Genomic DNA, 26227 nt, shown 5'->3' with positions numbered 1-26227 from the left:
TAATTAAGTAATTTAGATTTCGAGTAAGTAAGATCGATCCCCTCCGTTGATTAATATGGATCGCAAAGATAAATTAAATACTTAGTTTAATGAATGTCACGTAAGGTCATTGAAACAATAAATTATTATGAGTTATTGAGTACTTACCTACCTAACTCATGTCAGTGAACCTTTTTTTCACGTAACTGTAGTAGTAATTCATACACTTTAGTAATGTAAGTAAAAATAGTCGCATTATTGTTTGGTTAATTTATTTTCATACAGATAAGGTAAGTGTTACGCAAACTTATGAACTAATATTATGAAGTGGAATGTTACGTTTGATTGTTTAAACGTTGCATAGCCTAAAATAAAACACGGAAGATACTCATACATAGTAATAATTGTTTTGTCTTTACGTAAAAAAGCTAGCAGTACAACAAGCATTAGGTTTCTGGCAGCTTTCCCTATTTACCAATGTGTAACATTATGCCTTTAGTAGTGGTACCCAGAGCACGAATAAAAATAGTTCTCGTTATAGTTTAATAATCATTTTTACATAAAAAACAAGACAGCGTCGCGTAGACACACTATACGATTAAGGGAGTTATTCGTGCTCAGGGTACTGACATTAAGTATGTTGGACAGAGGACAGGAAGAAGAACAAGTTTTGTCATATTGTATGACTTTGTTCGTACTTTAAAGTAGATAGATTTCAATTGCTTTTTCATCATCATCATTTCAGCCAGTCAGGACGTCGACTGATGCACATAGGTAGGTCTATAGTTTCTAGCTAAAGATACCTACTTCATTATTTTGATTTTTTATGTACATTGTTTCTTTATAATGAAAGCTCTTTTATCTTGATACTAAAGTATTTAATGCTTGTGATTAGTACCAGTGTGACTCGTTGGGAACAAGCGGTAGGCACATCTGGTGAATAGGTAGTAACGCAAGAACTTCCAAACGACACTACTAGTGTTAAACCTGAGGAAATTATCAACGACGTACAAAGATACCGTGTTTATTCTCGTCTATTTGCACCGAAGGGTGACTGCGAAGGCAGGGTGCTACCTCGCGTGACGAAAACCAAACAGTTCTTAGGAAATGATAAAAGGAGACTCTGTTGTAGTATTAACTTATTAGTTGCAGTGATTCTGTGAGAATGAGCGAGAAACGCAAGACTGTGGTGATCGAGGACGGTGGGAAGAAACCGGTGTGTACTTTGTTGTGTTTTGTTTACATTGTTAGTAACAACAAAACATTTGTTGTTTACACTGTTACAAGATCAAGAAGTACCTAACCTTTAAGACGTGTCATAAAAACTGATATTTTGAAACATTATAATAATTTTAACTAAATAAATTAATGCTTAGGTGAGAACAGCCACCGTAGACAAGTTTCACTTTTTGATCGAATCGAAAATCGAATCCGTCAAAACTCCATACAAAAAAGGCCTTTCGACCATTTTTCGACTGGTTTGCGATTTTACTGTGCACTTTTTCTAGACTCACAGGTATCTACTGGGCATTAGCTGATTCTAGCTCGCTCACTTAACTTGGAGTCATTTTGTTTTTGTTTTTTCGAGAGTTTACGATTAAGTATATCATTGCGTAGTTCATGTAGTTGCAATATCTTGCAATCTCTCTTGGGCAAGTAAGTACCTACATAAGCGAAATCATTTAGCTTTGCTTTGCGAACTTAAACCCTTGCCTCCATTAACAATCTTGGTCGTAATACCCATCAGTCTAAATTCAAAAAAGTTAGAGCGAAAAGTTATTCGTTTAGCACCTATTATTGGAAAAAATTAAAATTATGGTTAGATCTTTGCAGCCCATAGTATCAACGTACTTTACAAGTTACTGAAAAATACTGGATTTATGAAATTGAAATCGAATTATTTGAACTACGTGTTTCCTTACCCAAATGAAACAACAGAACAAAAGTGAACCAACAACTGGCAGTTCTTTATTTCTGTGTTTATTGGTTTAAGTACGACTTACCTTTAAATTACATTATCTGCGCCCTCGCCATCAGGCAAACAATTCCGTAATTCGTGGACATCAATCGTTCTTTTTCCAAAAAATAAAAATAAGTCATTATTAGTCTAGCAGCTCTACCACTCTGAACATGTTTTCGTGAAAACTTCGACTGAATCCGTTCTCTTTCACTCATCTCAGCAATAAATACGAGTGAGAAAGATAAGTATAGACGAATTTATTGAAATCAGGCTCGTAGTAGAGCTTCATAGACTGACGTAAACACATAAATCGCTGTATTATTATCTCGCTATTTGCTCGTGGTCCATCAAGAACCTAAACAAATAATGACCAAACAAGACGCAATGATTGATTATTTTCCTTTACGCCTGTCAATCGCTTTTCAATATAGATAATTAGACTTATTTATTTGCTCTTTTGGCTTTTGTAGATGTAATTTATTTGATTACGAAGAAAAAATAAAGAACTGTTTACATGCAATATACTTACCTACCTAATTAGTCTCTTAAAATATTTAGTCTCATAATCCATAATTTAAAAACGAATCGCAAAATGTGTTGGTAAGCGCATAACTCAACAACGACTGGACTAATTTTACCAGTTCTTTTATTTTAAATGTTCGTTGAAGTCCAAGGATGGTTTTTACGGCGAGATTGGATTGCACACTGTGCCAGTTTATGTACATACACAAATTGGAAACGTTTGATAAAAAAATTGCTATCAAAGCCACTAACCAGACAAAATATTCGGTACTGGAGGGTATCGATTGCAATATGAGAAGGCGAACGCACGTTACAGTATTATCTACTTCTTAATAAGTTGTTATTGATGGACTCACGACTTCCAATAGAGGCGTAGTACTTACGCCATTTATATCTAAATCTAAAGGCGACACCATTAGGCCGACAATCATGTAAACAAATCAATTAATCACGATTACTACGCCCTCACCTACATTCGAGTATAAACCCTGATCTTATGTAGGTACTTTACTTACATAAGTATTTAAATATCCTTGGACATTTTTACACTGCGCCTCTAGTCCCAAACTAAGTAAAGCTTGTACTTTTCTGTGACAAAAAGTTAATAGCATATTACCTATATCTACACAGAAAATACAGCTTATAAAGGTTCTATCAACTTCTCTACAAAATAATCACAAAGTAATAATTACTTTGTATTTCAATAATTGTGATGATTGCAATTGTTACTTAGTCTTACATAAGTCTAAAGAAAACTAGTGTGAATGAAATTAAATAATGATACAGGCATGTTGTTGACATAACAATCGCAACTTCTGTTTGCTTTATAATATTTGTATTACAGCCTAAACAAGTAGGTATAAGTTATACCTACTTGTTTACCGTATAACTACGGACGAACGATACATAATCGGCTATTGCGTCTTAAGTACTTAGTTGAAATCTATATAAATAAAAATGAATTGTTGTTCGTTAGTCTGATTAAAACTCGAGAACGGCTGGGCCGATTGAGCTGATTTTATTTTAGTTTTAAAATGTTTGTCGTAGTCCAGGGTAGGTCTAAACGGTGAGCAAATAAGGAAAAATTGCGATGGCTTATTTATTTATTGCCTTTAAGGCGGAACAGAGTTCGCGGGGTCAGCTAGTAGGTAATAAACAAAGTTGCACAGCGTGCTATGGAAAGGGCTATGCTCGGTGTTTCTTCACGAGATCGAATCAGAAATGAGGAGATCCGTAAACGTACCTACTAAAGTCGCTGTTGGAGCACTTCAGGAGCAGCAAGGTTCTGGAGTGGAGGCCACGTACCCGAAAACGCAGCGTGTGAAGTCCATCCACAAGGTGGACCGACGACCTGATAAAAGTAGCAGAAAGGCGCTGGATGCAGGCCGCTACCAACCGTGCAATGTGGAAGTCATTTGGGGGAGGCCTATGTTCAGCAGTGGACGTTATGTGGCTGAAATGATTGTAAAATTTGAAAAATATGTTTGATTAATAATAGCCAATAACATCTTCACAAGTCTTCCTTTCCATGGATTATTGTACCTAATTATACAGTGCCGAAATAATTAAATGACTCCCAACCTGTTCCACAAATTACTGCGCATCGATGCACGAATTCTTACGGACTTATTACAGATTTCCAATTAACTTTTCGCGATAGCTGACAGTTCATTAAAGTTTCAATTAGCCTTCAGTATAAAGCTCATAGCACTCTTATCAACTCGGAAAGGGATCAACCCCGTATCGCCTTTTGCCGCGGTCTCCAGCGCGTGTTTTGCTCTACACAATCAAAACATGTCAACATTCAACAAAATTTCCTGCAAAAATTGTTGATTGTGTAGGACAAAACACGCGCTGGAGACCCAGCTATAAGTGTGCGTTGCAACACAGAGTTTCATTAAATAACACTGACCGCCTCGAGTTGATATGGCTACGATCCGTTTCCGGGTTGATAAGTGTGCTTCTTCCTTTAATCGGGCCTTTGTTTCAGCGCAAGGATCGGTTCCCGACTATAGTCGCCTTCATAATATTGGCGGAGTTTTGTGAAAGGTTCTCGTACTCGGGCATGCGAGGTAAGTTGTCGGAAAACAGTTGAAAGTTTTCAACTTGTAAAGTGTAATGAACCGTTTATGTAGTTAGTTACAAAGTAAGAAAGGTTCCACACTGCGTAAAAATGGTCAACAAGAGAAAGCTTTTATTATGATGGGAAATTTTCAAGATTTTTCACATTGGGCGCTACGCGGCTCACCGTTGAGTCTCGAACAACATTTCTGTTGTGTCTAGTGTCTCGGTCTATGTCGATTATAGCTCTGTAGAATAATCTAACATTCCTTTTCATTAGTTGAATGTAAAATTAAATAATAATAAAGGTTCAGAATAATTCAGAAAATTTAACAAAATTTTGAGCGTGCGCGTTGTTTCATAAGCCGTATCTACAACATTTTTTAAAGCCACTGATAAACTTTAGAATCAAATTAAGTACCTTGTGTGTAATCATGCAAAATGAACTGGAACGTTGTATCAAAAATGTAACATAAAGGTACATATTCCCATAGCACAGGGTTGCTTTCACATTGCGTTCACCCTTATCTTTCGGAGCGGTTGGTTATTTTTCCGCCACACCGACTTAATCAAGGAAAACAACAGCGAATTCTTTGAAGCTATACCGTTTTCGAAAAATAATATCGTTGTTCGGGTTATTCATGTGTATTTTGTATTCGAGTCTTTTTATTACACCATACAAAGTAAACAATTTTAAAGCTATCGTATGTGGAGCAACACAATTTAGGAGCTCTATCGCTAGAAGCCATCTCCTTTAGATGGTTTTGTTTTATAAATGCAGTTGCAATAGAATTTTATTTCTTGGTACGTTATTTAAGGAGTCTTGCTTCGTAAGTTTGGGATGTTTTTGCTAAACTGCAGATCAGGAGGAAATGTTTTAAATGCTATTGAAGATATAATAATATCTGATTTGGCATAAGGTTTGCACTAGCAGCTACAAGTACATCATAATAAAAGTTTGCATTATCAGCTTAGTTTTGGCTCTCGTTTCACTTGGCTCTACTTCAGAAGCAGTATTGTTAAACACAATACTTTTCATTCTTCGTTATTTTAGTTCAAGATTCATCTTATTTGGTTTTGTCAGTCTCTATAATATTGTGTCCACACCTTGACAAAACAGCATTTTGCTCGTAGTACAAAAATACAAATGTAGTTTTGGGACCATAGAGTCGATTGCTAAACTACTCACTACTATGACTATTGCAATCTTAAGGTATCCAAACGGAGATGACTGGTATTCCAAATGCAGACCTTATGTTTGGGTTTATAGAGTCGACTTTTAACATTGCCCATTTTCGAGCGAACTATAGTTTTTTAAATTAATTTTCAGCTTTCCTCACATTGTACCTACGCAGCAAGCTTGGTTACTCAGACGATGGAGCTACAGAAACGTATCATATTTTCAGTACATTAGTGTACGTTTTTCCTTTCGTGGGCGGGATTGTGGCCGACAACTATTTGGGAAAATACAGGTATTTGAGTTATGAGAATGTTTTGTTAACACACGGGTTGGTTAAAAAAAGGGTTAGTAGTTGTTTCGCACGAAATTCGTTCGCACGAATGTGCATATTATTATAAAAAAGGGGACGTTACGCACGTTCGTGCGAAACGACTACTAACCCAAAAAAAAGTTTTTAACCCTAATATTTGGTGGTGGGTTTGTCATTGCTACCATAATTAGAAGTTAATTAGCTGTTATAGCGTGCCATTTTATGTATTTTTATAAGCATCCAAAGTAAAAATAAGAAGGATGTCCCAAAAATAGAACATCACATTGACAATGGACGAGGTAGTTGGACCTAAGAGACATCGAACAAGCCTAATTTATGTCCTTAGAAAAGTTTCATGAGTTTTGAGAAAGTTAGATTGTCTGTTTTTAAATGGACTTTAATAGACTTGTTTGATACGTCTAGGCTTACCTACCTCAGGTATATTAGTGTGACGTGCTCATTTTGGACATCCTGTATAATCTGTTATTTTTGTCTTTCCATTATCTATCTTATGTTTTGAAACTATACAACTTGCAACTGAAATAATTTATTGGACACTGAGTTATAACTCCGTTGGATATAACAAAAAATATTCGCTTCTGAAAAATGCTATATTTCTTCCTGACTAACACCGATAGCAATCACATGGATTTATGACTGTACATTTTTACGCAACAATATTTGACTATTCTAAAAAACTGCTATGTGCCTAACGAATACCACTTTTGTTTTGTTATTATAAAGTTTGTTTTCATTTGACGTGTTTCATCTAATGGATAAGTTCAGTGTAAGAGACCAACTCAGTTGTACAAAGTTTGAAACTATTATTATGAGTCAAAGTTTTCAAGGTTAATTACTAGTCCTCAGAACATTCTAGAACCTTTTGGAACTTTTGCCATATTATTAAGGTTTCAAAGTTCCAACGTGGGAATAAACTACAGGAGTAATAACATTTTAGGCTGGGTTGCACAATCTTCTTCTTCTTCTTCTTCTCCTCTATGGCTACTGTGTTTCCACGTTTGCCAATGTCACGTGAGCATAGCCATTACACGGTATATGAAGTTATAAACCTTGGGGTTGAGTGCTATTAGGTATAGTCTAGCGTGCACACCTAAAACAGACAAACACAACGGCACAAATAAGACAACACAGTTAGTAATATACATAATAAAATCATAAAAAAAAGACACGAGAACAGACAACAAGTAAGTGGGTAGTAGGAGGGAGGAAGGGAAATAAAATAGAGTTAGTGGAGAGGGGTAGACGTGAACATTTGTTAGAGTAGGTTAGAGTTTTATTTTATTAATTAGGATGAATTTTGATAGAATGTCTAAAATAGGGGAGTGAACAAGACCGAGGATTGATTTAAGATTGCAAGGACGGGGAAAGTCTTGAGGTAGGGAGTCGTATAACGACGCGCCTACCCTGGGACAGTTAAAAAATATGTGGTCAGCAGAGCCTTCGTCCAAGCCGCATTCGCAAAGCGAACTATCTTTACTTTAACATTGATAAACGTCAAAAATCTGTCTAAACTCCATACAAAAAACGCCGGTTATCGTTATAGTTACGGTCAAAGTAAGGTGATGCAACTCAGCCTTACTGTTCGATTTTTCATTTAGGTTATACCTATACGATTTGTGATTTAGTCGGTAACTCTACCTTATTGGTTTCAGGACAATTTTATACATGATGTTCGTATACGCGGCAGGCAATGCCCTTGTTGCTATCACCGCCATACCCCAGCTGGGACTGCCTGCAAGGTTAGAACTATTTATTTTAATAAATCTTTCAGATTTATTTTTTCATTGTTACTCGGTAATCGTCTATCGGCAACCAAGTTTAGCTCAGTTCGAATCCCGTATAGGACACTCATATCGATTGATTTATTTGGGTAAATGTTCCCAGTTTGGTTAGGTCATTACAGGTCAATGAATTTAATGACATTATAGAGTATACGTTAAGTTGCTAGTTCAAACAGCCTAGCAAGATGCTATCGCCCGTATTCACAAACATTGCTTCCTTAAGCGAATAGAGCTCTGTGATTGGTTCGTGTGTCATCTTTTTCGTCCATGCGTGAGACCTCATTGTGAATACGGGCGTATGGAACCTTTGAAAGTCATGAGTTATTTGACGTAGTGCCACTACTAATAAGACTTATATCTTCTTTCAGACTGTGCACCCTGCTAGGTCTTTTCATGATCACAGTTGGCACTGGGGGCATAAAACCCTGCGTCACTGCCTTCGGAGGTGACCAGTTCAAACTGCCAGAACAAGAGAACCACCTGGCCATGTACTTCAGTATACTATACTTCAATTTGTGTATGGGCAGCTTGATAGCGAAGACCATATCACCTATATTGAGGTCAGAAGTCCACTGTTTTGGGGAGAAAGACTGTTATTCCTTGGCGTTTGGTGCTCCGGGGTTGATTGTTCTGGTGTCTGTTGGTAAGATTTATTTTTATACTCCAACAATCTTTTTTGGTAAACGGATTTGATCGGACATCTTAGGCTAAGTTGCACCATCTTACTTTAACTTTGACAAACGTCAAAAATCTGTCAAACTAAAGTCTGTTCGCCGAGAGTTGATAAATATTATGAAATGTCTTGCAATAGCGACTGTCGCTTAATTATCGCATTCTGTATGGCGGGCGTCGTTTGTCACAACGCGCACTGAGTACCATGGTACGAGCCACGCAGATGTTGTCAAGCGCCCCGGCGGCGGGCCGCAATGTGTGAAACAACGGAATAGATTTATTTTACATAAGACCGAAATGAATGGTATGACAGTGGGTAGGGCTTTGCCCAACATTGGGATACACTATAAGCCACTTGATCATAATGAAATACTTTTTATCCAACACATGGACGCCACGTGTTTGATCCGTATCCGCACGTATGCCCTAACCGGAATAATTCCCGTAAATTTAAAAGAGATAATAATGATAATCTACCAACTTTTTCATTATAATCGACAAAAATAATTAGCGGGCCGCAATTTATAATGAGTTTAGAACCTCTGATATTTAATTTTTTTATCAACTCTCGGCGAAGACTTTATGTTTGTACAACAAGACCGTTTGTTACGGTCAAAGTTAAGATTGTGCAACTCAGCCTTAGTTGTAATTAAATTCTGTAATGATTTAAGTAATGATGCAATTTAAGCTTACTTTTTTGAAGTTTTTGTAAAATACAAGAATTTTTTAGTTTAAAATTAGTAAGTTACTGAAGTAAAAAATACGAGAAAAACTTTTCACGTAGCATTTCAATTGGGAAATGTACGTTTGCTCTCGCTTACAGTAATTTTCGTGAGTGCCAAAAGTCGATACGTGCTGAAAAAGCCTGAGGGAAACGTCGTATTGGATTTTACGAGCTGTGTGGCCGTAAGTTATTTTCATAATATTTGCGTTTAGATTGCTCTCACACTATGTCAAGTTTATTTTAGACACAGGATAGCTTGCAAAAGCAAAGGGTGCAGATTTTGTAGAGGGTTGTAGAGGGTGTAAACGTATTTGTTTCAATGACTGTTAAATTCGATGTCGACGTTGTCATGTAATCGATTCGCTCGATTTGATTTCGTTTCTTGATTATAAAGGGAAGACATCTCCAGAGATGTAGAAGAATTGGAAGCCAATAAAACTGATAAACTCGTATTATAATACTAAAATTTACATCAATACCGGCTTAATTAATATACTATACTCGACATTAGCAGAAATGAATAAGTTAGAGATTTGCCATCACAAAAAAAAGAGGATTAATCTAACAATGTATCTTTCTTTTCTTTCACTTCCTGTAATAAACGAATCTTTTCTTTCTTTCTAATCGAACGCTTAGTTATTCGTTTCAGCTCGGTATCAGGAACACTCTGATCGGAAGCAGCAAGAGAGAGAAGGGTAGTCATTGGCTAGACACCACAGAGCACAAATATGACAAGCGGTTCATCAAGGACATCAAGAAGACGTTGTCTATTCTCACGCTGTTCTCGGTGTTGCCAGTGTTCTGGGCTTTGCTGGACCAAATGGTGAGTTATTAAAGGTAACTAATTTTTAACCAATAACAGTCCAAGCGGATTATGTTAATCCGCAAGCTGAAGTGGCAATGGGCAGGGCACATAGTACGCAGAACTGACTGCCGATGGGACAGCAAGGTGGAGTGGAGGTTAGTAGTAGTTTCGCACGAAATTTGTTCGCACGAATGTGCGTAACGTCCTGTTTTAATTAAAATATTTTTTTAGTAGTCGGTTCGCACGGATGTATTAAAATCTCGTGCGAATCGATTCTACCGAGAACTAGTAGTATGAGATTGCTAGTTCTTGAAGGAGTCGCACGCGCACGCGATTTTAATACTTTTAATAAATCCGGGCGAAACGCTTACTAAATTTTATTTTTTTATTGAAAGGGGACGTTACGCACATTCGTGCGAACGAATTTCGTGCGAAACTACTACTAACCCGGAGTGGAGCCCACGTACCGGAAAATTCAGCGTTAGACATCCACCCACAAGGTGGACTGACGAACTCATAAAGGTAGCAGGAAGGCAAGGGATTCAGACCGCTCCGTACGATGTGGAAGTCATTGGGGGAGGCCTATGTTTATGGCCTATTGTCCTGTGGCTGAAATGATGATGACGGATGACAGTCGACTGCTGTATTTAAGGTAATTTGTGCAAGTAAAATGTGATATTTACCACATTTACCTTTAGGTAAATATAAACGGCCACCACATTTTATGGTTCCGCAGGTTGTAATTAGCTGTTATTCTAGGGCTCGCGGTGGACGCTGCAGGCTGCTAAGATGGACGGCCGCCTCGGGTACATAACGATCAAGCCAGACCAGATGCAAGTGCTCAACCCTATCGGCATACTGATACTCATCCCTTTGGCGCAAAAGGTACGTGACAGTTATAAAATAAAAAAAACTGATTATTCAGTTATTTGGGCGGTATAAATAATCATCTTATGCAGCAGACTGCATGACTTCGGAAAGTTATGCCCGTTTTCACCATCAATCCCTAATTTCTAAGTGACCCCTATGGTAACAGATAACAGGATTTTTTTTCAAATGGGTCACCTAAAAATTAGGGATTGATGGTGAAAACGGGCATTACTCTGTTTGCGTCGTTGGTACGTTCTTTTCAACCAAAAGAGAAGTTAATTTACACAGAACAATAGTCTTGTAAAATAGGTTAAACAATAATAAATAAATAATAATAAATAAATATCCTTGGTCATTTTACACTGCGCTTCTAGTCCCAAACTAAGCAAAGCTTGTACTATGGGTACTAGACAACAGATATAAACATACTTAAATACTTTTTTTTTGGAAATACATACATAATTATACATAGAAAACACCCAGTCCAATACAAACAAATATGTTCATGCACACAAATGTTTGTACTGTGCGGAAATAGAACCCGCAACCTCCGGAATAGTAGTCCGTTTCGAACCACTACGTGACTACACCAAACGGCCGACTAGTAGTTGACTGTTTCAATGCGAGTACCTATTAGAGGTTACAATATTATATCGTGTTAGATAGAATAAGAGCACGATTAACGAATAAATAAAGGCCCTTATGATATACTCGTAATATCAACCTACATTTCCTCATTCGCGAACGTTAACCGTCATAATGTATTAATTTGGTCAATACTAGAAGCAATCAATCAGCCCGTAATAACGACTTATTGATATTAATAAATGAGTAATTTTCTGTTAATAATAACACGGGAAGCTCGCAGGAGGAGAGTGGGGCAAAATTATACCTCGAAAATTAATTTGGATTCACGAGAGTATTTTAATGATGGCAACTAACGAGTAATTATTTTTAAAATAACTTGATAAAATCGAACTGTAATTGTAATTAGTAAGCGGATTAATGATATAGTTTATGACAAAGGGACTCTTCGTGAAAACCGAGCCTACATAGGTACCTATAATAAATAATAAATCTTTGGACAATCTCACACAGCGCCATCTAGCCCCAAAGTAAGCAATTAATATGCTTGTGTTATGGGTGCTAGCTTAACGGATATACTACTTATATACTTTTTTTTTTAAATACATACATATTATACATAGTAACACCCAGACCCGTCACAGAAATTAAAATTCATCATTTCAATTTCTGCCCGGCCGGGAATCGAACCCGGGACCTCTCGGCATAGTAGTCCGTTCTGAACCACTACACCAAACGGCCGACTAAAGACAGTCCCTATAGACAATCCTAATGAATAATTTCGGACATTTCATCAAGAAACGTATTTTCGACTCTACTTCACTCACTCATTATCATAACCCATAGTGAGAGAACGAGACAGATAAAATCGAAATCACCGATATTGGTTGTATAGGCTCTGGAATTCACGTGTACCACATAGAACAATAGGTAATCCTGCGTTTGTTATTTCAGTACGTTATGCTGTAAGCTGCTTAGAGGGTTACGTACGGCCATTGCTCGTGAAAAAACAAATCCTCTATGATATGGCGATTGCTTATTTATAATAAAATAAAAAGTTATATAATTATTCATTTTACTACTGAAGATTAGCCGGGATTATTCATTAGATTGCATGTTTTTATTATTATCTGTACCATGGCTCTATATTTTTCTTTAAAAATACCACTTCATTTTTTTTGTGATAAAAGTATATGTCTATTTAAATAAATAATGAAGATGGTAATTTAGATATTTGTACTATATTCATTATTCTTCTATTGTCAAATTCAGTTCGTGATAAATCTTAGTCATACACTATTGAATTTTTGCTCAAAAAACCCTCGTGTTGATGTTTCTGACCAGTCAAGTTTCCACGAGGGTTTCCCACAGTGTTTTTATTCCACTACGCAAACAGTGTATCTATTACACACCATGTTTTCTTCCGACGATAGGCAAAAAACCTTTTACCAACAATCTGAAACTATTTTCACTTTTATATTAACCTAGGCGCAGATCACCGACTTTTAGTTGGTCGGGTTGTTAATCAGTATTGAGATGTATTCTGCCGTCCGATCACTATAACGCCGTTAAGTGCAAAAACCACTTTCGGAGAAAAACGAGTTTAAAGATCGAGAATTAAAAAAAATTCGCTGTTTCAAAAGTAAAAGAGTAATTTGTAATTTAAATATATCATTTTAAAGGTATTTTTAAGAGCTACAATTGACACAAACTCTCACGACGCTACATATTATAGATTTTGAAATATTTTAATTTATACATTTTAACTCAGTATTATTGAAATAATATCTCAAAAAATACACAACTAAAACGCCGGTATGGCTACCTTAACGGCGTTTAAGTTTTGGATCTTGAATAACTTTGATACATTTGTAAAAGGAGTTTCTAACTAATATTTATACTAAACTTTAATGCCGTTAAATAGTTTAACGACGTTTTAGCTCGGTAAAACTATTATTTTTAACGTGAAAATACTTGCCTTAAATGCAGCTAATGTTAGCTAACGTCATTTAAGTCTAGTATTAACACATAAATTACGAAACTATTGGTATGCCTGTTTGATTCGTTTTGATTACAAGACTAAAATGCAGTTAAGAACAAAACCTTTCACCATAACGGCATTTAAGCTAAGTACTAGCTACTTAGTAGTTCAGGAAATAAAGAAAATTGCATTTATGTCAAAAATAACAACACCTGTTTTAGTGTTGAAAATTTATATTTATTTAAAAAAAATCAAGTCTTTACTATTTTTAGCATTCGTTGATATCAATCATACGTTTTATTATAATAATTTCTTAAATTTACCACTTTAAAAAAGTAGATACTCATAAAAGACAACACAAAATAAAATTTTCATTATTTGAGAGCAATTAAAACCAACTATTGAAAGTTCTCAAACTTAGCAGTTTCACAATAATAAAAATAATAAGTGACGACACTTTATTACCAATGCCGCAATATATTTATATTATTTTGACTGTTTCAGTAGGCTACAACTATAATATTTTGTAGTTAATAAAAATTGAGATCTATTTATTTAATTCAATAATAATATACAACGCGGCAAGCTTTACCTAATAAATTAACTTCACGCTGCTTATAATAATCACCTAGTTAGTGAGAATGGTGAGAATCATGTTTATCAAATGGAAATAAACTACAATTCTTAAGTAAAATAGTATCAAATTAAGTCGACATATAAGTGTATATTAAACAATACACTGTATTTACAGTATTGTCGAGAATATTATTCTCGGGAACTTTCACGGTAGGTAATATTCTCAATATAACTACACCTTTACTAAATTTAATTTTTTCTTCGAGAAATGTTGTTTTAATGACAAAAATGTCTTTTTACACGTAATTACATAATGTTACTGTCCATTTGTTCGTTTTTTGACATTAAGGGCATATTTCACAATCGCTTAGTAAGGGCCTGTTTCACGACTTCTGAATAAGTTGTGGATAGCCTATGTGACGGATCATTTGACACATTTTTATAGAAATTACGTGCTAGCTAGATTGACCCGACACTTACCGAATATATCCCGTATATTAGTCTGTACGAGATTAGAATGGTTCTCAAATAGCTAAAAATCAACAAGGCACCTAGTGATGATGTAATCACAGCTGAGCTTCTGAAAGCAGGCGGAACGCCGGTACAAGGCTTTTCAGAAGCTGTTTGATTCCGTCATCCTCAAGGGAAAAACGCCTACGGCATTGCAAAGAAGTATGGTGGTACTCCTCTTCAAAAAAGGTTTGTATAAAAACGTCATAATGTCAGTCCGTCTCCAGGATTAGGTCTCGAAACCTATCTAGTTGCAGCGAGGGGTGAGACAGGAAGACGTAATATCTCCGAAACTGTTTACCACCGCCCTGGAAGATGTTTTCAAGCTTCTGGGCTGGAGAGGATTCAGCATAAATATCAAAGGCGAGTTCATCACCCACCTTCGATTTGCAGACGATATCGTAGTTGTGGCAGATCTAGGCACAATGCTCGATGGCCTCAGTAGAGCCTCGCAACAAGTGGATCTCAAAATGAACATGGACAAGACAAAAATCATGTCAAATGTCCGTGTTGTACCCACTCCTCTGAAAGTTGGAGACTACACTCGAAGTTGTTGACAATTATGTATACCTGAGACAAACCATCCAGTTAGGTAGGTCCACCTTTGAGAGAGACGTCGATCGTCGAATCCAGCTCGGCTGGGCAGCGTTCGGGAAGCTTCGCGATATTTTCACGTCCGAAATACCGCAGTGTCTTAAGACAAAAGTCAAGTGTGACCAGTGTGTGTTGCCAGTGATACTAAACGGATTTGAGATGTGGTCGCTTACTATGGGCCTCATAAAAAGGCTCAAGGTCACCCAAAGGGCGATGGAGCGTGCTATGCCAAGCATAGTTTCCCTGCGTGCTCGAATCAGAAATGAGGAGATCCGTAGAAAAACCAAAGTGACCGACATAACCCGCAGAATTGCTAAAATCAAGTGGCAGAGCTGAATATGGCCGATGGGGTAGAAAAATTCTCGAGTGGCGACCACGAGCCTGAAGACGTAGTGTGGGCAGGCAGGCCCCCCTTACTAGATGGATCGACGATCTGGTAAAGGTCAGAAGAGGTGCCTGGATGCGGGCAGCGCAGGACCGATCGTTGTGGAAATCCTTGAGGAGACCTTTGTCCAGCCGTTGAACGACATTTGCCTGAAACAAACGAACGTTATGTCTTCGTCTAACATAGAAGATGTAAAACAAAATGAACAAGTAAAATGATCGAACACGTCCAGGCTTCTTTTACTAGTTTTTAAAATTAGAAAACAAAACGCAACGTGTTCTTATCATTTAAAACTCAGAGGCACACTGATGCTCAATTACCGCACTGCCGTGTCCTAAAGTTGCAGTGCGCATTAGCCACGAAAATAGTGACAAGACAGCAATATCTCACTAACACGTTTCATACCTTGTTTATAACGACTAGTCTTAGATAATAAAACATAGAAACATTGCACATCACATATTAATAAACAACAAACATAAAATTAAAACTAAATTTATTTTGTTGAGAACGCTAGGAATATTTCCGGGAGCGTTATCAGCGGCACATCAGTAACTCTGACTGAGCTGAGTGATCGACCCACGCAACGACGCTTAGAACACTTCATTCAACTTTTTGAACATAGCCGCATTATAGTTTAGGAATGTAGGTTAACGGCATTTAAGTCTTGTAAAAATGTAAAAAAACACATAGATTGTTACATTTGGTTAGCCTTAATGGTGAATTTACTAGTGCAATTTTAATAAATAAATTCATGTAATACAAAGCTATAATGCCGTTATTGGACCTTTGTTGCGTTTAAGTCTAATAATTTTACTTAACGGCGTTTTAGTCTTGAGGAGTCTATTAACGCTTTGCAAAGAGCAGCTTAGCAATATTGTCGTTAAAGTACCTTGACGGCTGTATTGACTAGAAATTGTAAATAACGGCAATAAAGCTTTGTAATTTTTCTTAATTTTTTTATTCTAATAACAATTAAAGACGCTTAACCGCGTTTAAGCTAAGAAATGTAATGTAACTGCATTTTAGTTATGTAATCTTGCAGAGGCGAAGCAGTTAGCGGCTTTCTTATTTTTTTTATCTCAGGAACTAAACAAGATATAAAAAATTCGATAATAGTGCTAGATTAAGCATTTTTTTCTGATTCGGATGGTATTCAAAAGTCAAAATTGACCAATTGTGGGTTAACGGCATTATAGTGATTGGACGGCAGTATTAAAGTGCGCACATTACACCGATTGATTCTTCATACAAATTAGAATCGGGTCCAACTATCGGCCGACTAAAAATCGATGGTCTGTTCCTAGGTTTAACGTTACAAATCGAGAATTGATACATTTTGAAATAAACATTTTTTTTCGGTAAGAATCGAGAATTTATAACGCGTTTGTGAACGGGACGCGAACGAAAAGTGTGATTAATATGAAAGAATTATGAGCTATGTAGGCAATTAATTTTAGAACGTCGATTTATTGTTTATGTATTTCGTTTATTGTTGCAGTATATTTATCCGTACTTAGAAAAAAGAAATATCCTGAAGAATCCCCTCCATAAGTTGACACTGGGCGGAGTGTTGGCTGGCTTGGCATTTATTGCTTCTGGCGTCGTTGAAATATATCTTAGGGTAAGTACGTGTAAACTATTCCATATGTTTTGGTCTGTAATAAATTAGCATCCCCTAGAGGTAGGTACTTATACTAAGAATGGTGTTTTATCTACGAAAAAGTTCACGTATATTTTTTATATTCAGTAACAATAACTTTTAAAGTAGGTATTTGCAGTAAAATAAAATACACTTCACTAAAGTTATTGTTACTGAATATAAAAAATATACGTGAACTTTTTCGTAGATAAACTTTGACCGTAACAATTAAACAATTTGAATAACTTTGACCGTAACAATAACATTAACCAGTGCTTTTTGTATGGAGTTTGACAGTTTTTTGACGTTTTTAAAAGTTAATGTAAGCTGGTGCAACTCAGCCTTAATTGTTAAAATAGTCAATTTTAGTTGAAATACTAGCGGCCGCCCGCGACTTCGTACGCGTTGATCCCGTTTTACCCCCTTCATCTATCTTACGCGGTTTAGATTATTTCATACAAATGTTTTTTCCCGCTAACTCCCGTTCCCGTGGGAATTTTGCAATATCCTGTTGTAACTAAGCTTTAAGTTTACTAAGGTACCTGCATGCCAAATTTCAAGCGTCTAATTTAAGCGGTTTAGATTTTTCATACAAAAGGATTTTCCCTCTAATTCCCGTTCCCGTGGGAATTCCTAAGTATACTATAACCTGCCCAGGAGTATGAAGAATAATTGTACCAAGTTTCGTTAAAATCCCTCGAGTAGTTTTTGTTTCTATAAGGAACATACAGACGGACAGACAGACAGACAGACAGACAAAAATTTTACTGATTGCATTTTTGGCATCAGTATCGATCACTAATCACCCCCTGATAGTTATTTTGAAAATATATTTCATGTACAGAATTGACCTCTCTACAGATTTATTATAAGTATAGATAGATGATTTCCCTCGTAATTTCCAAAATTATCAATTAAATTATTTTCTTTGCAGACCACTTACCCCCACCTTCCCCACCAAGGCTACTCCCAACTACGGATCTTCAATGGCAACAATTGCTCCGTCTCCCTTCAAAGCGTCCCATACAACATTACATACACTCTACCCCCGCTATCTCAATTCACAAAACGAGACATTAAAATAAACAACACAGAATACATTAGCATAGAACTGGGAGGTAGTTGCATAGAGCCTAAGAAGGAGATGTTCCTTCTAGAAGAGAGTAAAGCTGTATCGTTCTTTTTGGATGGAGACTCTGTGCACAGATTTGAGGACAATGTTGATAAAAGTAGATCCGGACTGCCTGTGGTTCGGTAAGTTGTTTTAGTTAAGTTTTTTTTATCTGTAAGTTTCATACTTCTTGTATTATCGTCGTCGTCGTCGTTCCAGCCAAATGACGTCCACTGCTGGACAAAGGCCTGCCCCAAGGTTTTCCATAATGAACGGTCCTGCGCTGCCCGCATCCAGGCTCTTCCCGCGACCTTCACCAGATCGTCGGTCCACCTAGTAGGATTTATTTATTTTTATTTATTTAAACTTTAATGCCAAAATAAATTTGTACATAAGGCGAACTTAATGCACTAAAGCATTCTCGACCAGTTTACCTTTGGGTAGTTTTCCTAAGTTTTTGTAGTTTACCTAGTAGGATGCCTGCCTCTTGTATTATACTTTTCAGTAAAGATTAGTACCTATTGTAGATTTTGTAATAAATTATTTGGAGAACTGATTAGAACTATGTTTGTGAAGGCCTTGACTTTATTATAACGTAGGCGGTGGGTTGGGTAGTTATTCATACAAATAATGAAACATACTGATCTTCTTCTTACATAGTTTTCTAGGTATCCAATGCTTAAATGTTTTGTTTATTATAAAACGCATTTCATAGAAAATTGGTTTACAGAATTTCTTTAGTACTAAGTATTTGCATAGAAAACGAAACTTAAAAAATACTAGGTCTTCGCGATTTAATCAACTTTAACAAACAAACAAACGAAATTGTGAAATCTGAAGAACACTTTCAAGTCAAATTTTGGAGTCAATTGTATAACAAGTGTGTACATAATCTTCGGAGGCTCGAAACGTACCTACTCTAAGTGTTAAACGATTAATTTATTTACTTATTAAAAAAATAAATCCTGGTGTAAAAAAGTTCCAAGCACATTCGAAGGAATTGACCTTATTTCCAGCCTTATAGGGCCGCCACGGCCCCATTCCGACAATGTGGAACTTAACGAGTCAGTGGGGCTATGTAAACTTATTTTATTATATGGATAACTTACTAAATACATAATAAAACCCCAGTCAAACAACCCTAGTAAATTAGCTCTCGCAAATATCTCAATCAGCATCACATAGAAACGGATGAGGTAAATTTAGGGTAGAATTTGTAATGGTAATGTAATGTGATTGCAATCCGTAAAGCCGTGTGGTGACGGCAGAGTAGAATACATTTGTCACCAACCCCTACTCTTCCCGCGGGTGTCGTAAGAGGCGACTTAGGGACTACACATCAAACAGAGAATGGGCAGCAGCGCTCTCTGAAAAACATCAATCTTTTAAACTGCGATCTCCAACCCGCCTGCCAAGCGTGGAGATTATGGCAAAACCCTCCACTATAGTGGAGGAGGCTCATAGTCCAGCAGTGGACTGTAAAGGGCTGTTGATGATGTAATAGAAACTTTCTTCTGTGCATAGGTGAGATTAATCTAACGAGTTTTTTTTTAATGTTATTAGTCATTTGTTATTGCACAAACTACTAATAGTACCGTTAGCCCCTCGAACTGAGTTAAATATGGATGTTTTTTTTTACTTTTTACACTGCGCCGCTAGCCCCAAACTAACCAAAGCTTGTAATATGGGTACTAGACAACGGATATAAACATACTTAATTAAATACTTTTTTTTGTAAATACATGCATAATAAACATAGAAAACATATGCTTGTGTCACGAGTGAGCTCACCACACACAGTGTTCCCCGGATTACGAGTCGGCCAGGTCGACCCCTTCATCGTTCAGCTATCGTGGTAAATTAAGGTACCTAAACCAAGTTCAGCTGGACAAATTAACATTACGTAACAGATTCAAATTGGTTATTACGTTATAGATACTTCGTTACGTGAAGCAATCACTTATAACTGAAACGGTTACGAAACTACTTAACTGACAGGCACTGGCACTCAGATCGAATGAAAAGCGACCGCATTTAGTTTCACTCCCGTATTCACAAACATTACTATGAGGTCTCATAGTGCGCGTAGACGCACAGGGTGACACACGAACCAATCACAGAGCTCTATTCAACACTGTCCGTTCGATTTGCTGCTTCACTTAAGCAAGCATCGTTTGTGAATACGGGCGTTAGATTTCCAGTTTATGGGACTATTCCCACCTCTCGTTCCCACCACTGCAACTCCTGCGTAGCCAGGATCACAGCTTGACCGCCATAAAAACTCAACCAATGAAGGTCAAGTTTGTCCCGGGGGAAAGTTAAACTGTCCAAACCGCAACGAAATTAATCAGAAGGACATAGGAGGAGTTCGAAATTAAAAATTCCAGTTTACCTGTAGCAGTTTTACTCTCTTAACCTGTAGCAACTCTCGTAAAATCGCAGAGATATCTTTAAGAGAGATTAAGAATTGAACTGTACCTTTTTTTTTTTCGACTGGAAAATGCATGAAATTGCATATTCACCAGCCCGGGGGAGCCAATGAGTTATGTGGGGCTCTCCTCGCCTGAAGGGCAAGGCCTACCCACTAAAAACCAATTGAACTGTACCTGGGTTAAGTTGATCTAAGCTTCCAAACCTTGACTGCCACTGCCCATCAGCCTTCGTCGATGCGATGGGGCGGAAAACGCCGCCGTGCCAAAAAGGCGCTGCTCGACCGATCGGATTTGGTTTAATCCTCTTCGACAAAATTCTACCCATGTATTCCGTTCGGAATTTGTACAATTTTCTGCTCTAATTTTCTTTTTAGAATTGTCACGGAACACGATACCTATTATTGGGTTATTGAATGTGGGAATTCCTATAAGTACCTATTCATTAAATGCATAATGAAAAATTTACCTTTAAAATAATCAAATTGTAATAAATAATACATACGAGTGTAAAAGTTACCTAACTTATAAAAAACTGTTTTGGTTGTAAAAAAAATTAGGATTAGTAATTGAATGAAAAAGTCCTGATGAATTTCAAATTGAAGCAGCGTAATTTAATTACATCACAATTCCAACTCTATCAACAATATGGTAATTTTCTGCCAAAATATTTATTAGAATTTGCTTCCAATTCCAAGAAATAAATTGCCTTGAAGTGAAAAACACAAGTAAACAAATTGTAGTTATTACGACTGAATGGGTTCTAGGTTATATCTTAAGTCCTTAGTCTATTATACGAGTACAATTTTTCTTCCCAGAATTATATTATATTATTTTTTGCAATGTGAGCTATCGTATTATTATTATTTTCATAATACTTTTCTGCAGGTTTCTCCTAACAAGCCGGGTCCTACAAAACGTGACGCTGATCAAAGGGAATATGGTAGAGTCCCACATTAGTGGGAGAGTGTCCCCACAAATGGAGGTTTTCTCGGGAAAATATGACTTATTCGCGGGCAACGACTTCGTGGACAGTGGGATTGAAATGCTCAGCGGTGGGGTATACACCATACTGGTCGATGACGGGCGGAGTCAATACGTGAGTGGTTTATTTAGAAGTTGATTAATGATTGGCGCGAGTTGACTTGTTATTCAGAGAGTGTAGCCAATTTTCAGTGAAAAATATTACGTGGTATATTAGTGGATATTGGAACTTGTGAGTGATGTATGCAAACATATTAGGTAAAGAATATTCATATAGCTCAGGGACATTCGTGACAGTTTTTATTTTGAAATCGATTCACAATCACAAAGCGAAGTAATTTTAAAGGTACGAAAAAGCGTCACAGCCAAAGATTTTGGAATTACAACTGTCATGTAACTTTGTGCACAGGCCTGCTGTGTGTGTGTTTATTTGGGATCACGCTGTCTGGCCTGAAAAATACAGTGGACTTAGACAAAAAGTCAACATATTGGCTAGCTTGAAATAACTGACATGTCAGGAAATTCATATCTTTGAATCTCAATTTAATACGTGTACTGTTCAATGTTCATATTACCTATTAATATTTATTGTGAGATTATCATGATAACAATAAAGTCGTAAAGCCACTGCCACCTGCCGACTTGGCATAAATAAATTGTGAAAATGATATTATTATGTGGCAGTATGAGATTGAGAGATGATTTAGGACCTTTTCGTAGCTGCTACGATTTGTGTAGATCGCGTAGCTGCTACGATGTGTGTAGATCTCGTAGCAAGACTTCGTCGTAGTTACTATGAATTATTCGTTCATTTTTATATGCTGAATAGTTATAAATATAGGAAAATAAAAGAATAATTTAAACTTTGTTACAGAAATCATCATTTTTAGTGCTGACCGAAGCAAACTCGATATCTATGGCCTTTCTGTTGCCACAGTTCCTGATCATGTCTACAGCTGAGGTAAGAACAATAATCGGCTACATTATTGTCGCAAAATCGTGTCTATTACTTTTATTTAAGATTCTATATTGAGCAGCTTGATGTGTTGTCTGATGTCTGGGGTAAAACCTATGTTAAAACAGTAGTAGGGATTTATATTAACGTCGAGTAAAATACTTTTTGAAAGCCAACGTACTGAATTTCAATGAATTATATATAAACCATTTTTTTTTTCATTTAAACTAGATTATTAGTAATTTGTATTGCACAAATTATTAATAGTCCCCTCGTGGTAAGCTAAATATGCTTGTGTTACGAGTGGGCTCACCACAATAGTCGAGCGGCGTTGGAATTTCCGCGTTCCTCGGATCTCGAGTCGGCCCGTCCGACCCCTTCACCGTTCGGCTATCGTGGCTTATCTTGTTAATATTAAAATTTATGCTCTTTAAATTGGGACATGCATGCATAATAGCATTCCTAGCTCTATTTTGGTTAATTTGGTCCCAAGATAGTTTAGGTTTCCTCCGGGACCACCCAACCTTGACTGATTGGGTCTGATTGGCGGTCAAACGGTCGATAGGGTTTAGAAAACGGCCCTCAAAACTTCGTACTGAGATGCTATTAAACAACTTTCAGTGAAAGTAACTATGAAATAGCGAAATAAATTCTAGCTTTCCAAACGAATTAATTTATTTACCTCCAAAAATAACCGACGCGAAAGTAAACTCTGTTAGTTTGTTTATTATTTATTTTTAGCGGTTTGGGAAAATAGCTGTATATTTTTTAGGGTAGACTATCATTTGTAGTAAAATACTAATTCGGATGAGGGAAAATTTGGCGAAGGATAGGCTACATTGTCGCAAAAATACTTACTAAAATGAGGGTGAAATAGGACATCTGAAATTGTATGGGGAGTCTTCCATCATGTGTGTTCTTTGTATTGGTCAATGAAATATTTTTCAAAATATTTTTTCTGTGTACAAGAGAGTCTTTTTCGTATTACGTCCCAAGAAATTAAAATTAGAAGAAGTTAAATATCATCATTTGATCACATTTAACTTCTTCTAATGTTTTAATACATTTCTTGAACTCTAAAGAAAGTCATAAATTAATATTTTAGGTGTTGTTTGCGGTAACGGGCAACGAATTTGCGTTCAAAGAGGCTCCAGACAGCATGAAGGCTGTGATGTCAGCTGTATGGATGCTGACCAACGCCGTCGGGAACGTCATCATCATCGCCGTCACAAGGATGCTGGCTGGATACCGACAGGTAATGTGACCGGCAGAAGTAGTTCGTAGTTTGCGTTCCAAGAGGCACCAGACAACACGAAGGCTGTGATGTCAGCTGTTTGGATGCTGACTAACGCAGTCGGCAATGTGATCATCATCGCCGTCACAAGGATGCTGGCTGGCTACCGACAGGTATGTGGACGGCAGAAGTAATAGGTTCATAGTTCGCTTATGACTTTAGAAGTAGTAAGATAGTTCGCTTTCAAAGAGGAACCTGACGGCATGAAGGCTGTGACGTCAGCGGTGTGGATGCTGACCAACGCAGTCGGCAATATGATCATCATCGCCGTCACAAGGATGCTGGCTGGCTACCGACAGATAATGTGACCGGCAAAAGTAGTATAGGCTCGTAGTTCGTACCAGAGAGGTACTTGATACCATGAATATGACGTCAGCTGTGGATTCCAACCAACGTGATCATCATTGCCATTTCCCGGCTGCTGCCTAGCTATCGACAGGTAATGCGACCGACAGAAGTAGTAAGTTAGATAGTTTGAATTCAAAAAGGCGAATGATAACATGAAGGCGGAAAAATCAGCAATGTGATTGAGCAACTTTCCATTTCCATTCCATCCTGACGGATTAGCAAGCTGAAGTGGCAATGGGCAGGGCACATAGTACGCAGAACTGACGGCCGATGGGGCAGCAAGGTTCTGGAGTGGAGGCCGCGTACCGGAAAACGCAGCGTGGGACGTCCACCCACAAGGTGGACCGACGACATCATAAAAGTAGCAGGAAAGCGCTGGACGCAGGCCGCTAATAACAGGATAACATGGAAAGCATTGGGGGAGGCCTATGTTCAGCAGTGAACTTCCTATGGCTGAGATGATGACGATGATGAACTTTCCATTGACAGTTTAATTGTGACAATCTTGACCTTCAATTTGTGGGTATTTATGTTTTTATTGGTGGGCAAGCTATACTAAATGTCTGCTATGGCATATGGTCTATTTGCATCTTAACTTCCATTTGCGATTACCTATAAATGGCTAAGCAGATAGATAATTTAAGGTCCCGTTATTTGTATTGTATTGCTGTTGGTTTTCCGATTAAAAAAAAAATATCTTACAGAGTAAGATGAGAATAGACCAAAATTTTACTACTATTCAAAATACCATTACGGTTCTCAGTTAGCGTCGTTACAACTCTTTCTGACCGAAACTTCTCTTCCAGGACAGCCAATTCTTCTTCTACACGGGGCTGATGTTCGTATCGATATCGGTCTTCCACTGGATGTCTCGAGGGTACAAGTTCAGGCACGAAGACGAGCCGCCAAGGAAGGAACGCAGGAGTAACAGTGAGATTCTGTATCTGCAGGTCAAGCAAGCTGAAGACTGTTTAGATCATTAGTATTATTGAAACTGGACATTCACGGTCAGTTAAACTGATCAGTTAACCTCAGACATCCAAACTGACCGTGTACAATGAATTTCTAGTTAAGGTTTCAGACATACGGTCAGCTTTTTAATACGCCAGTTCAACTTGAACCCTGATCATGAATGTCCAGCTTAAGTGTAGAAATATAACACGTTGTTTGTAAGTTTATTGCGTTATCGGATATGTAATGTTGCTAGGCTTGGCTAGGTAAAATACAACTTTGTATGCAATTTAAATATGCCTTATGTAAATAATAAATTATATAGGTATGTTATATTTATTTTTGTAATAGATTTGATGTTATTTTTGTAATTATGGTAAGCAGTAAAACAATAAGATAAGAAAAAATAAAATAAATAAAAATGAGATTTTACACAAAAATCATTTTTTTGTTTTTTACCCCTGGATATTATGCAATATGCATACAAAGTTATAGTATGTACTTATACTATTCATCCATATCAGGGAAATTCCTTATGGATAGTTAGTGCTGGGTGTCCAGTTAGTGTAACATTAGTTTATCTTAATTTTAGTTCAAGTTTTTTTATTCATTCATAAAAGGCAATTAATATAAAAGAGTAAATCTTTTATTAATAGCCTGTCAAAAACATGCCTAAAATATTCAGCTCATTAAAATAAATTTTGGAATATTAAACTGTAGCAACTTAAAGAAGAATATTTCGAATTGAGATCTTATTCAGCGTTCTTACGCTAATTTGTAGCTAATAATTAAAAATCCAAGACTAAAAGTATAATGTAATTACTTTTAATTGTTTTCGAAGTCGAAGATAAGTCGGTTCCAGCTAATATTTAATCCGCAGAGAAGATGAAATCGGATTGAATTGAAATTAATTTCTATTTATTGAATATGAATAAGTCTTATTAATTTGATGAACAGAGGTCATAACCTCTTCGTCGTCTTTTTGTGGATTATTTAT

The 26227-nt window shown here is 36.9% G+C and overlaps 2 protein-coding genes across 2 annotated transcripts in view; both read left to right on the top strand.

Annotated features, from left to right (window-relative positions):
- Positions 1 to 26227, top strand: part of LOC135077450 (drebrin-like protein) — a 229056-nt gene that overhangs the window by 40163 nt on the left and 162666 nt on the right. The window lies entirely within an intron of this gene.
- Positions 1137 to 25610, top strand: LOC135077277 (peptide transporter family 1-like). Its single transcript, XM_063971813.1, has 14 exons — positions 1137 to 1195; positions 4452 to 4533; positions 5853 to 5994; positions 7686 to 7772; positions 8183 to 8457; positions 9310 to 9392; positions 9860 to 10033; positions 10775 to 10900; positions 17018 to 17140; positions 18093 to 18412; positions 21587 to 21797; positions 22557 to 22643; positions 23743 to 23892; positions 25086 to 25610. The coding sequence occupies exons 1-14, from the start codon at positions 1145 to 1147 to the stop codon at positions 25260 to 25262; spliced, it is 2088 nt and encodes a 695-aa protein (XP_063827883.1). The 5' UTR covers positions 1137 to 1144; the 3' UTR covers positions 25263 to 25610.

This window comes from Ostrinia nubilalis, chromosome 13 (genome assembly GCF_963855985.1).
Source record: "Ostrinia nubilalis chromosome 13, ilOstNubi1.1, whole genome shotgun sequence".
In the NCBI taxonomy this organism is placed as follows: Eukaryota; Metazoa; Arthropoda; class Insecta; order Lepidoptera; family Crambidae; genus Ostrinia; species Ostrinia nubilalis.
The sequence above is the reverse complement of the archived record's forward strand: the minus strand, read 5'-3'. Positions and strand labels throughout refer to the sequence as shown.